Source organism: Balaenoptera ricei, chromosome 9 (genome assembly GCF_028023285.1).
Source record: "Balaenoptera ricei isolate mBalRic1 chromosome 9, mBalRic1.hap2, whole genome shotgun sequence".
NCBI lineage: Eukaryota > Metazoa > Chordata > Mammalia > Artiodactyla > Balaenopteridae > Balaenoptera > Balaenoptera ricei.
The window spans coordinates 93,227,392-93,241,194 of NC_082647.1; the positions used below are offsets into that span (position 1 = coordinate 93,227,392).

The 13,803-nt window shown below is 37.7% G+C and overlaps 2 protein-coding genes across 2 annotated transcripts in view; one reads left to right on the top strand and one right to left on the bottom strand.

The window, feature by feature from the left end:
- PHTF2 (putative homeodomain transcription factor 2) overlaps nucleotides 1-13,803 on the bottom strand; it is a 125,414-nt gene that overhangs the window by 103,934 nt on the left and 7,677 nt on the right. The gene's annotated exons all lie outside the window — the stretch shown is intronic.
- LOC132371583 (thioredoxin-dependent peroxide reductase, mitochondrial-like) lies at nucleotides 12,262-13,248 on the top strand. The gene is given in 3 exon segments (XM_059932871.1): nucleotides 12,262-12,391; nucleotides 12,394-12,811; nucleotides 12,977-13,248. Coding segments are annotated over 3 exon segments (594 nt in total). The 3' UTR covers nucleotides 13,023-13,248.

Genomic DNA, 13,803 nt, shown 5'->3' on the forward strand with positions numbered 1-13,803 from the left:
GGATGGAGTGGGGTACTTTTGGAAAAGACAGCCAAAGAAGTCCCCTCTGAGATGACACATGAATTGAGATCTGAAGGATGAGAACAGCCAGCTATGTTAAGAATTGAGGGAGGACATTCTGAGCAGAGGGAACAGTAAACACCAAGACCTTGAAGTGAGAATGAGCTCAGAATTTTTAAGGAACAGAAAGGAAGCTTATTTATGGGTAAAATCAACAAGATCTAGAAATGGACTAGGATGGGGCAGGTTGGGGGAGGGATTAGGGAGAAGAATCTACGTTTGGGGTTTGAACCATTTTTCTGAGATGGATGCATTTTTTTTTAAAAAATGGTTTATGAACAACATTGTAAAGTAACTATACTCCAATAAAAAATAACTTAAAACAACGTTTATGAAAGTAATACAAAAAAATAGTTTTAGACCCGTTAAGGTGACAATACCTATTTGACATAAAAATAAAGATGTCAAACAAGTAGTTAGATACTTGAGTCTGAGCTCAAATAAAGATAGAGATATGAGTATAGAAGCCATGAACACATAGTCAATATTTAAAATCAGAGGTGTGTTACACAGATATATGCATTTGTCAAAACTAAAGTATACTTAAGACCTGTGCACAGAGGTGACTTCAATAAAATCATGTGACTGACATATCAACTAAGAAGAGTATAATTAGAGAAGAAAAGGGTTCAGCCTCAAGTCGACTACTATTCAGAGAAGTGAAATAAGAGAGGCCAAGAACAGAAAATGAGTAGAAAGAAAGCAGGTGAGTGTGATGTCACAGAATCCAAGAGAGGAGGGTCTTTTACAAAGGAGTAGGCTGCTAACAGATCACTGGATTAAACAAAACAGAGGTTAGAATGAACTTGGGAGGAGCAATTTAAATGGAGTGGAGGAGATAGAAGTCAAGGTGAAATGAGAAGAAGAAAGGGCTGATAAAGAAGAGGACACCTGTAAAAAAATCACCAAAGATCGCTAATTGACTCCCATTATTCCATCCTCCTTTTCCTTTTGCAAACATTTTGCTGGACACATTGTTGCCCAAAATGAAGACCTTTCCTAAGCCAGGTGTGGCTGTGACTATGTTCTGGTCCAGATACAGCGGTGTTAGGTGGAACTTCCAAGTTAGGCCCCTTAAAAGAATCCCACTCAGTTGGAGAAAGCCCTTGGTTCTTTCCCCCCTTTCCATTTCCTGCTCCCTGGAATGCTGTTTTAATGGCCAAAGCTCCAGCAGCCACCATGGACAGTGATATTGAGACCAGAAGCCAGGTGTATTCATAGATAGGAAGGAACCTAGGTTGCCGGATGAAGCCACCTTACCAGTTCTGACTGCCTACCTCCATATTTCTTGTATCCAAGATTATAAATCCTTATAGTTTTAGCCATTGTTATTAGCAGCCAAACCAAATCTGATACTGCTGAGTATAATACTTTTGATATATACTCTTTTTGCCATCAAAACTTTGTAAATATTGTTCGAATGTCTTTTGGAATTGTACGTAACTGAGAAGTTTGCAGTCAGCTAGATCCCCCCCCACACCACACATAGCTCAGGTTTTCTTTTTGGCCAGGATGCCAAAATAATTCTCTGCTTATTTCTGAAGTTACTAACTACTAGGGTGTAGTCATTTTTCAACATTTCACAATTTTTTTTCCTGGTGTTCAGAGCCTTTCAACCTGCAAACGTAATTTTTGTATGATATTTCTGAAATCTTTTTCTGTTCCATTTGGTGGAGTCTCTATTCCAGGGATACAAGTTATGCTTAGGTAGGATAGTCTTATTGTTTTTTCATGGTCATTTCTTTCATTTATTTTTTTCCTGTAGTGTATTTGTAGAGTTGCCATGCCATCTTTTAAAAAAATCTTGATCGTGTTTAACATGGGGAGTGCTACACTGAGCTCCTACTTATTTTGATATCTAATGGGTTCTCCTTGACAACTTCAACATCCTTTTTACCTTAGCTGGGAACATTTTTATTTCTATGCACACATGTGCATGCACACACCACACACAAACTTCAATTTGAGATCTGGATACTGCTTTTAATCTATTTTTCTATAACCCATCAATGCAGGAAATGGAGAAAGAAAGCTAAGTTTGGACTGAGTATAGCCACTGCTGAAACGTCATTAAATGTCCTATACCAGGATCCATCCCCCCAGTCAGAGGGCTATCCTACCTTCATGGGCTTTGGTTCTTGCCCTTAACGAGAGTACCTTTCAAAATGTCAATGTTCCCTGACAGCGTGAGGTTCAGCATTAGTATTCGGGGTCTTCTCAAGGATTTTTCGTTGACTTTTTGCTTCCTACTCATCTCTTAGATCTGCTTCCCTGGAGAGTGTTAGTGAGGATACTTCCTGTTTTGCAGGCCTCATCTTTCCTTAGTCTGGCTTCTGGGATATGGGGCTGGAATTATAAACCTTGACAGATACACCCAGTATCTTCTCATTCTTTCCTGTCCTCCACTTTTTGAAGTATTTGGCATAAGGTTGTACATACCCCTTTCTCGTCCGCTTCTATTCCATTTTTTTGCCCTCTCCTTCCCCCACCCACTTTTTCCTATTTTCATTTGGTTTTTAGTGAAGGGAAAATTCTGTGATTCTACTTCATTTTTACTCATAAATACCTAAATTTATTTTTTAACACTTATTTTTTAAGTGCTAATGACAATCTTTTGAGTTACTGACTCAACTGAAAAGCAAAATTTAAATATTCTAAAATAGGATTCTAAACTAACAACAGCTGCAATTTTACTTCTGTTATTTCTAACAGAGGGAAGTAAAGGGAAGATACCCAGTTTCAATTCTTTTTATAAATTCAAGATACTAAACAAAATACAGAACCAAGCTTAAGCTCTTCTGTGAACCTGTTACAACTACCTCCAGGGAAAACAAAGCTAAAATGCATTTTTCCTCCTCAAATCTACTATTCTTTTACTATCTACTCAATTTGGTACTTAAGCAAGGAACCCTAGAATCTTTGTCTCCCTCCCTTTCCCAACACCACCAACTCTCTACCTGGCACACAGGAACCATCAATAAATATGAAGGAATAAATCAATGCATCTACCTGGCACATTGCCAAAACATCTCTCATATAACCCCTCCCTGGCCCCACTACCACAGACCTGGTGCAAGCCCATATTATCTATTACCAGGACTACTCTGACAGTCTCTTATTATTTCTTCACTTTCACCATTTATCCTTCTAAAATACTGACCTTATCATGTTTCTCTCCTTCTTAAAAATCTCTAATGATTTCCTATTACCTAAGAAAAGAGTTTAATCAGCATAGTATACAAAAGACCCTTCTTTTACAACCTTATCATATAGAGTCACTGCTTTTATAATCAGTAGCATCCATCATCTCTACCTTCTTCCACACACAACCTACCCACTCCAATCTGCCATCCATATACATATCCTACAGTCAGGCCATGTGGGTTACCAAATATATTTTCATGCCTGCTTTCTAGACCTGGTGATAATTCCTCTGTCTAAAATGACTTTCTCCTTTTTCTGACCTATTTGACAAGTTACTTTGGATTCTTCCAGGCCCAGATCATCACAGGAAATTAAATTGTAAGAACATATAACGAATGGTGTGCAAGTGACTTAATTACTTAAAGAGTAATTTAAGATTTAAATATTTCAAACCACCAGGAAAAAAATGGTAGACTAAACACAGGCGTCTAACAACGTCACTCCCTTATAATAAGTAACTGAAACTACAGCAAAAGCATACACATATAAGAAATGAGCTTGGAATTAGTTCTAAGAAGGTGGATGGAGGGTTAATGGTGAAATAGAAATAAGAACCAAATTGTGTCCCCTGGGTTTTCTTTCCCCATAGTTATAGTGGCCAATTTAAAATTAGGACATATGGCTTTAAATACACCAGATAACTTCTTATGGGACAAATGAACTATTCTTGGAAACTGAGTCATTTTTAAAATAATGAACATATGGTTGGTCATCAAATCTATTTCGTGTAATACCATTATTAATATGTCCAGATCATCAATTCAACGTTAATAAAAATGAAGTTTGGGGGTTGGGCTTCATATTACTACTAACTACCAAGCCAACTGGCCCAAACTGCCTGGAAACTCAGGAATGCAACACAATTTAATAGCCACTACACTTATAACATTCTTCTAACCTGAGGGAATTTTCTATAAATCAGGAAACCAACACTTCAATTTCTAGCCCATTCAAATCCATACCACAGAGGAAAGTACTTTCTAAACGTACTACAACTATTATTTAACCAGAATCATGAGCTCAACTATGTATAGCTTATTCTTTTGATTGTTGCCTAATCTCTTCAACTATAGAGTACTATGCCATTTTATATAAAGGACTTGAGCACCAGAGGATTTTGGTATCCCCAGTGGGGGGTCCCAGAACCAATCCCTGCAGGTACCGAGGGATGACTGTATGAGACACAAGGTACGTGCTCAGCAAATGCAACTATTCCATTTCTCTTCTCCCCTTCACAGCAAAATTTTGCTATCTCCTCCAATTTCTCCACTTCCTCTCTTCAATCCAATCATGCCTTTACTCCCCGTACTCTACTGAAAGTTCTCTTTAAGGACACGAATAAATTCAGGTTGCTAAATCCAATGGTCAGGTCTCAGTTGCTCATCTTATCAGCAGTATACGACACAGCTGACTATGCTTCCCCCTCTTGGAACACTATTCACTTAGCTTCTAGGAAACCACTCTCTTGGGTTTGCTCCTAACTTTCTGGCTACTCCTCAGTTTCTTTGCTGGCTCCCGTCTTCTCCCTGAGCTCAGTCCCTGATATCTTCTCTTCTTCACTCAGTCCCTTGGTGATCGCTTCAAAATATCTTAGTTTAAATACCATGTGTATGTAATGACCACTATATATGTAGATTACATCTCTAGTCTAACCTGTCCCCTAAATCCACTACATTAGAAAAAGTCAAACAAGTTTTCTTTGGACTTCCCACAGCCTACTATGTTGCTGTGCATTATAAATATACAAGAGGAAACTATGTATACATTATTTCTTACATATATTTAGACTAGAACCCTTTCCTCATGATGCATCTCATGAGACATACAATTAACTAAGCCACTAAATACAGCATACTGAGACATCTTTCAAGTAGTTCCAACTTCTCACAGCACAAATTAACTATACAAAAATGGGCAAACTTTTCTTCTGATTGAAGAGAGGTCATAACGGAGTTTGAGGCTTTTTTCAAGGCAGTTCACTCCATTAGAAGAGAGCTTGCCTCAAAAATTTCCTTATTCAGAGATAAATTGGTGTCTCTTAAATTCCATTCACCTGTATTAGTTATATACTCTAAATGGGCACAGAATAAATTTACATCTTCTACCTTCACATAAAATAATATAGTAAGTAGATGCTGTTGTAATCTCTTCTTTTTCCAGATTAAATATTCCTAGCTCCTTCAACTGTTCTTCACATAACATGCCTTTCAAACCTCTCACTATCCAGGTCATCTTCCTTATCAGATAAGATCTAAATTCCTGGAATCTAGTTGGCCAACAAAACAACCTATTTGAAGAATGCAAAACACTGTGGACTTATAACTTCTACTAATAGGGACATGATCACTTGGTCATGCAGCCTAAGAATATATTCACTTTTTAAATTTTTAGCAGCCATGACACTGGTTAACTCAATCCTTTCTAAAAAATATAGGTGTATTACACACATCCACACACATAGATGCTCACATATACAATGCACTTAGCTATATCCACTAAGAGGGCCTAGACACAATGATTCCTCAGTAGCAATAAGCACATCTAACAACCAAATCTCTAAATACTATTCTACAGTAAAGAATCAAGGCTCCTTAGAGAAATGTCTGATTCCAGGGCTGGCATAGAGACAGTGCAAGGTGATCCTGGAACCACTTGTTGGGCCAGAAATTAAAGTGCTCAAAGAATAATAGGGACAGTGCCAGAAGAATAAAATAAGAATCAGGGCTTCCCTGGTGGCGCAGTGGTTAAGAATCCGCCTGCCAATGCAGGGGACATGAGTTCTTTCCTGGTCCGGGAAGATCCCGCATGCCACAGAGCAACTAAACCCATGCGCCACCACTACTAAGCCTGTGCTCTAGAGCCTGCGAGCCACAACTACTGAGCCTGTGTGCCGCAACTACTGAAGCCTGCGCACCTAGAGCTCATGCTCTGTGACAAAAGAAGCCACCGCAATGAGAAGCTTGCACACTGCAACGAAGAGTAGCCCCTGCTTGCTGCAACTAGAGAAAGCCCGCACACAGCAACGAAGACCCAATGCAGCGAAAAATAAAATAAATAAATTTTTAAAAAAAGAATTAAAAAAAAATCAATGAGCCTATACTGATACAAATGAATGAATGAATGAATGAATGAATAAATAAATAAATAAGAGAAGGAAGCTTTCTTTGTAGCAGGAAGCCTTCTTTGTACCAGGAAGCCAGCTAATAAACACAGAAGAAATTGGTGAACTGGAAAAAAAAAAAAATCACTATTTGGGAACCATCATTTTTCCCCAGTGTTAGTGAGATATAATTGACATAACACTGCATAAGTTTAAGTCGTAGAACATAATGATTTGACATATGTATATACTGCAAAATGATTACCGCAATAAGTTAACAACCATCACCTCACATAGTTACATAGTTTTTCCCTTGTGATGAGAACTTTTAAGCAACCATCTTGAAAACTGATTTGTACAATAATCATCAATAGATATTAAAGCCAATGGGTAAGTTTGAGAGTAACAGGATATTTACATAATCAAAGTATCTTTCCACAAGGTACTTAATAGTTACAAGGAGTGAAATAATGACTTAGCTTTGGAGAAACCTGGCAGATACCTTCTTAACTAAATGATCAAAGTTATCATCATCAGTAATAGGAGACACTGCAGCATTTGCTTCTTGATATAATGTACTGGAAAGAATATTATGTCTGTGATATTCCTGCCAAAAGTATATAACCTGACTCTAGTCTTGAGAAAAAAATCAACCGAACTAAAATTGAAGGACATTCAGCAAAATAACTGGCCTCAACACTTTAAAAAATGTCAATATCATGACATATAAACATAGCTCTACAACTATTCCAGCTTAAAGTAAATTAGAGAGACATGACAACTAAAGGCAGGATGTGATCCTGGATTTTTTCTTGCCATAATGGACAGTATTGTGACAATTGGTGAAATGTGAATAATATTTGAAGATTAGATAATACTATTGTATCAAAGTTAATTTCCTGATTTTTGATCATCATACTTTGCTTACGCAGGAGAATGACCTTGTTTTTAGGAAATAAAACTGAGGTTCACATAGTTAAAGGAGTATCAAGACTCAAATGAGTCAGGAAAAAAGTAACGTATATCTGTATATATAAAAATAAGGATAAAGCAAATGTAGTAAAATGTTTAATATTTGGTTAATCTCTGAAGTGTACACAGAAATTCTTGTAACTTTTCAAAGTCAAATTTGTCAAAATAAAAAAAGAAGAAAATAACTATAGTAATTTTTAATTCAGTTTTAAAATACCTCCTTTCTCATGTTAATTTTCTACATACACACTATCAACTTAATACACATAAAGCCTTCCTTTTATAATTAAGTTTATTTTCTCATGTAGTGTGGTTGCAGTGAAAGGGACGTACACGGTAGACAAAAGAAAACTGACTATGTTTTGATTTTACCAATTTACATAATTCACCTCCATCGAAAGAAAAAGGCCATTTCAGTTGCCTATGATCAATGAGGAGACATTTTTAGACATACTCTTCTAACATCTTAACTCCATTTCCTCTACAGAGATTTTTAACAACCTTTAATACCTATTATTTCCAAAGTTAAGTTACACTGACCTCTCAAAATATAAAAGGTATTTTTGGATCATAGCAGTATTTTTAGTCTTTGTGGCAAATATTTTCCAATGATGATAAAATCTGAATTATTACACCTTTAGATAAATATTAATACTTACGTCTCATTAATTTGCCCTAGTAATAATATAGCCATGTTTTTCACTCTCTCACATTTTCTTTCAATGAGAATTGGGTTTTAAAAAGAAGAAAATGCAATTAGTTGCTTTCCTTTTGACTCACCATACATTCCTACATTTGTTTCAAGGGCAACAGGAATGCTGAGGAAGCTGAACATAAACACGTTTATCCAGTCAAAACATACGGTATACTTTGGTTCTTGCTATCCAAAGCTAATACATTCTAAAATCATGGGTTTTAATTAAAACAATACTAAAAATGGTACTTTATGTATTTTAAAGTATTACTTTAAAATTTAACGAAGAGGGGTTTCCACTTCTAGCCACGATGGAGTATCAGGGACCAGATTAATCCTCCCACCTTTTATTTTTATTTTTTGGCTGTACCATGCATCTTGCAGGATCTTAGTTCCCCCACCAGGGATCAAATCCAGCCCTCTGCAGTGGAAGCACACAGTCCTCACCACTGGACCGTCAGGGAATTCCCCCTCCCACCTTTAAAACTAAAAAAGGACAAAATATGTGAAATCTTTTCAGACACTGGACAACAGGCTGTGCAAGACAATAATCTTTGAAAAAGGAAACAAAAAAGTGAGCCCTATTATTTCCTAATAGTACTGCCTGTAGAGTTTCCAGGACACAGTGCTAGGAGGGGAAAACCAGAGCCTGACAGTCTCCCCAAGTTGAGAGGACGGATTTGAGCGTTCAAGGACACCAAAACAACTAGAGTTCTCAGGGCAAAGTACCAGAGAGGAGAGAAGAGCACAAGAAGAGCTCTGGAGCTTTGCAGGGGATTCCCACTGAGTCTTCAGCTGAGTATTGTTGATCAGCACACTTATGAAGAGAAACTACCTAAAGCCAGGAATAGAACCACCAGAAAGGAGCAGGCATAACAATTACCAAAGTTCACACAGGGATGGTAAGAGTTCACAGCCAGAGTGGAGAAATCCTGTAATAATGGGCAATAGCTAGAATACTGAGAAGGGCAGTGCCCCAGTAATAAGGCTAAATTAGCCTTGTACTAAAGGATGCTCAGGACTCATCTAACAAAGCTTTAAAAGCATGCCTTGAAGAACTGTTTCAAAGTAACATAACTGTGTCCCAAAACAAAGGTCAAAATATTTATAAAAATACAAAGAAAAGACAGCCCCAAACAACAAAATTCACAATGTCTGGCATCCAAACAAAACTTAGCAGGCATTCAAAGAAAAAGGAAAATACGATCCATAATGAGGAGAAAAATCAGTTACAAGAAGCGAACCCAGAAATGACAAAAGTGCTATGATTAAAACAGCTATTATATACAAAATACTGTGCATGTGTACATACACCTTATGTGTATGTATATGTATACATTCACACACATGCGTGCACACACACACAAATGGAAAGAAACCCATGTTCATGATTGGAAGACTTAATATTATTAAGATGTCCATACCCAAAGCAATCTACAGATTCAATGCAATCTCTATCAAAATTCCAATGGCATTTTTTGAAGAAACAGAAAAATTCATCCTGAAATTCATATGGAATCTTGAGGGACCCCAGGTAGCCAAAATAATTTTGTAAAAGAACAACAGATTGGAGGAGTCACACTTTCTGATGTCAAAACATATTACAAAGTTATGGTAATCAAAACAGCATAGTACTGGCATAAGGACAAATAGACCAATGGGACAGAACAGAGTACAGGAATAAACCCTTGCATATATGGTCAAATAATCTTTGACAAGAATGCTAAGACCCCACTCAATGGGGAAAGGACAGCCTCTTCAACAACTTGTGTGCAGAAAAATGGATATCCACATGCAAAAGAATGAAGGTGGATCCTTATCTTATACCACATACAAAAATTAACTCAAAATGGATTAAAGACCTAAGAGTAAAACCTAAAACTATAAAACTCATAGGAGAAAATGTAGGGTTAAACTTCATGACACTGTACTTGGCAGTGATTTATTTGGTTGTGACACCTAAAGCACAGAAAATAAAAGCAAAAATACACAAACGGGACTAAATCAAACTTAAAAACTTTTGTGCATCAAAGGATACAATCAATAGAGTGAAAAGGTAACCTATGGAATGGGAGAAAATATCTGCAAACTATGTATGTGATAAGGGGTTAATATCCAGAATATATAAAGAACTACAACTTAACAACAAAATATCAAATACCTCAATTTAAAAAAGGGCAAATGACTTGAATAGACATTTCTCCAAAAATGATGTACAAATGGTCAGCAAGCACATGAAAAGATGCTCAACATCGCTAATCATTAGGAAAATGCAAATTAAAACAATAATGAGATATCACTTTATACCCATTATGACAGCTACTATCAACAAAACAGAAAATAACGAGTGTTAACAATGATGTGAAAAAATTGGAACCCTTGTGCACTGTTAGTGCAATGGTGAAGTGGTGCAATCTCTACAGAAAATAATAGGAAGTTTCTCAAAAAATTGAAAATAGAACTACAATATGATCCAGCAATCTCACTTCTGGGTATATACCCAAAAGGAGTGAAAGCATGGTCTTGCAGACATATCTGCATACCCATGTTCACAGAAGCACTATTCACAATAGCAAAGAGATTAAAGTAACCCACATGTCCACCAATGGGTGAATGAATAAAGAAAATTATACAATAGAATATTACTCAGCCTTAAAGGAAATCCTGCCACATGCCACAACATGGATGAATCTTGAGGATATTACACTAAGTGAAATAAGCCAGTCACAAAAAGACCAAGGCTGTATTATTCCATTTATTTGAGGTACCTAGCATAGTTGAATTCATAGAGACAGAAAACAGAAGAATGTCTTCCAGGGAATGGGCAAAGGAGTAAAGAGTAGTTGTTGTTGAACGGATACAGAGTTTCAGATTTGCAAGATGAAGAAGTTCTGGAGAGCTGTTTCACAACAATATTAATGTAATTAACACTACTGATCTATATACTTAAAAAATTATTAAGATGGTAAATTTTGTTATGTATTTTTTACCACAAATTTTTGAAAACTCAGCTAGTATAGACTCTACATATACAGCTGACCCTTGAACAACAGTCTGAACTGTGCAGTTCCACTTATACACAGATTTTTAAAAAAATAAAAACATACTACAGTACTACATGATCTATGATTGGTTGAATCTGCAGATGCAGAACCGGGGATGTGGAGGGCCAACTATAAAGTTACACACAGATTTTCGACTGTGTGAACGGTCAGCACCCCTAACGCCCACATCATTCAAAGTTCAACAGTATTCAAGAAAGGAGAAGAGGGACTTCCCTGGTGGCACAGTGGATAAGACTCCATGCTCCCAATGCAGGGGGCCCGGGTTCAATCCTTGGTCAGGGAACTAGATCCCACATACATGCCACGACTAAGAGTTTGCATGCCACAACTAAAAAGCCCATGTGCTGCAACTAAGAAGCCAGCGAGCCGCAACTAAGGAGCCTGCCTGCCACAACCAAGACCGGGCGCAACCAGATAAATAAATAAATATTTTTTTAAAAAGACAGAAGAAAGATTGAACATGTAAAGGAGAAATATGTAAGATACAGACAAAATTCAAATCAAACTTACAGAAATGAAAAATAAAATGTCTAAAAAGAAAAATACACTGGATGAGATAACAGCAGATCAGAAACTGAAAAGAAGAAAAGATTACTAATCTTGAGGACAGAGCAGGAGACATTATCCAAGTTGAAACAAGGAGTGAAAAAAAGATTTTAAAAAAATGAACAAAGCATCAGTTAGCTGTGGGACAATATCAAGTGGCATAATATATGCGTAACTGGAGTACCAGAATGAGAGGAGAGAGTGAAGAAACAGAAAAACTATTTGAAGAAATAATGGACAAATTTTTTCTACATCTGATGAAAATGGTAAATCAACAAACCAAGAAGCTCAACAAACCCCAAGCATAAGAAGCATAAAACACATTGTAGGCACATCATAATAAAAGTGCTTAAAACCAATGGTAAAGAGATCATCTTAAAAAGCAGCCAGGGGGAAAAAAAAACCACTTTCAATATAAAGAAATAAGGATAACAGTAGATTTCATATTGGAAAAATGCAATGAGAAGACAGTGGTGCAGTATCATTAAAGTCCTGAAAGAAAAAAAGTGTCAATCTAAAATTCTATACCCAGCAAAAATATATTTCAAAAATAAAGTCAAAAAATATTTTTTCAACTCTCTGCTTCTCCATCTGCCCCACAGGTCCCGTGCACCCTGAAGATGGCGGCCATGGCAGGAAGGTTGCTCCGGACTTCGCTTGTCCAACATGTGAGTCCCATCTCTTGGGGCATTTCTGCTGCATCCCTTAGGCCTGCTGCTTCTTGAAGAACATGCTTGACAAATGCATTGTGTCTGGCTCTGGTCAAGCAAAGTTCGCCTTTAGCACCAGTTCCTCATACCATGCCCCTGCCGTCACCCAGCATGTGCCCTATTTTAAGGGTACAGCTGTTGTCAATGGAGAGTTCAAAGAAATAAGCCTTGATGACTTTAAGGGGAAATATTTAGGGCTCTTCTTCTATCCTTTGGATTTCACCTTTGTGTGTCCTACAGAAATTATTGCTTTCAGTGACAAAGCAAATGAATTTCACGATGTGAACTGTGAAATCGTTACAGTGTCAGTGGTTTCCCACTTCGCCCACCTGGCCTGGATAAACACACCAAGGAAGAATGGCGGTTTAGGCCACATACAAATCACGCTCTTGTCAGATTTGACTAAACAGATTTCCCAAGACTACGGTGTGCTTTTAGCAGGTCCCGGCCTTGCACTACGACGTCTCTTCATAATTGACCCCAACGAGTCATCAAGCATTTGAGCGTCAATGATCTCCCAGTGGGCTGAAGCATGGAAGAGACCCTCCGCTTGGTGAAGGCATTTTAGTTTGTGGAAACCCATGGAGAAGTCTTCCCAGCCAACTGGACACCAGATTCTCCTACAATCAAGCCCCATCCGACGGCTTCCAAAGAATACTTTGAGAAGGTAAATCAATAGACCATCCCATGTGCACCTGCAGCTCCCCACACCAGAAAAGAACCACAGCTGGAACTCACTTTTAGCATTTCAAAGATTATTATTTAGAGAAGGCAAAAAAACAATTATGCTTGTATTCATAAATATTACTCTAAATGTTCTGTTTTTGTAACATTGGCCAAGGCTTTTAAAACGTGGTTAGTTACTAACGTAAGGAGTCATTTATTGGCAGTGTATGGATGGATAGCTAGTTGCTATAGAATGTGCAAATTCCTCTATTTCTTGGATCATGTCTTCAAAGGGAAAAGGAAACAATTCTTCTTTCTCAGCCTTACTTGAACCTTTGTGTACACCAGAGTAGTATGACAGGCATCAAAACTTCTGATCAAGGGTCCTGAGATTTTCTTCTTGAGTTTCTTTGTATTAAACTGAATTTTCTTTTAAGATCATAGTTTTAAGTTGTCAGCATCAATGGTCTAATTTAACACTTGCAGGACTTCCCTGGTGGTCCAGTGGTTAAGACTGTGTGCTTCCAATGCAGGGGGCGCAGGTTCAATCCCTGGTCAGGGAACTAAGATCCCACATGCCGCAGAGCAACTATGCCCATGCGCTGCAACTACTGAGCCTGCGTGTCACAACTACAGAGCCCACACGCTCTGGAGCCTGTGCACCACAACTACAGAGCCTGTGCACCGCAACTACTGAGCCCGCACGTTCTGGAACACACCACAACTAGAGAGAAGCCCGCCTGCCGCAACAAAGATCCCACGTGCCACGACTCAGACCTGACACAG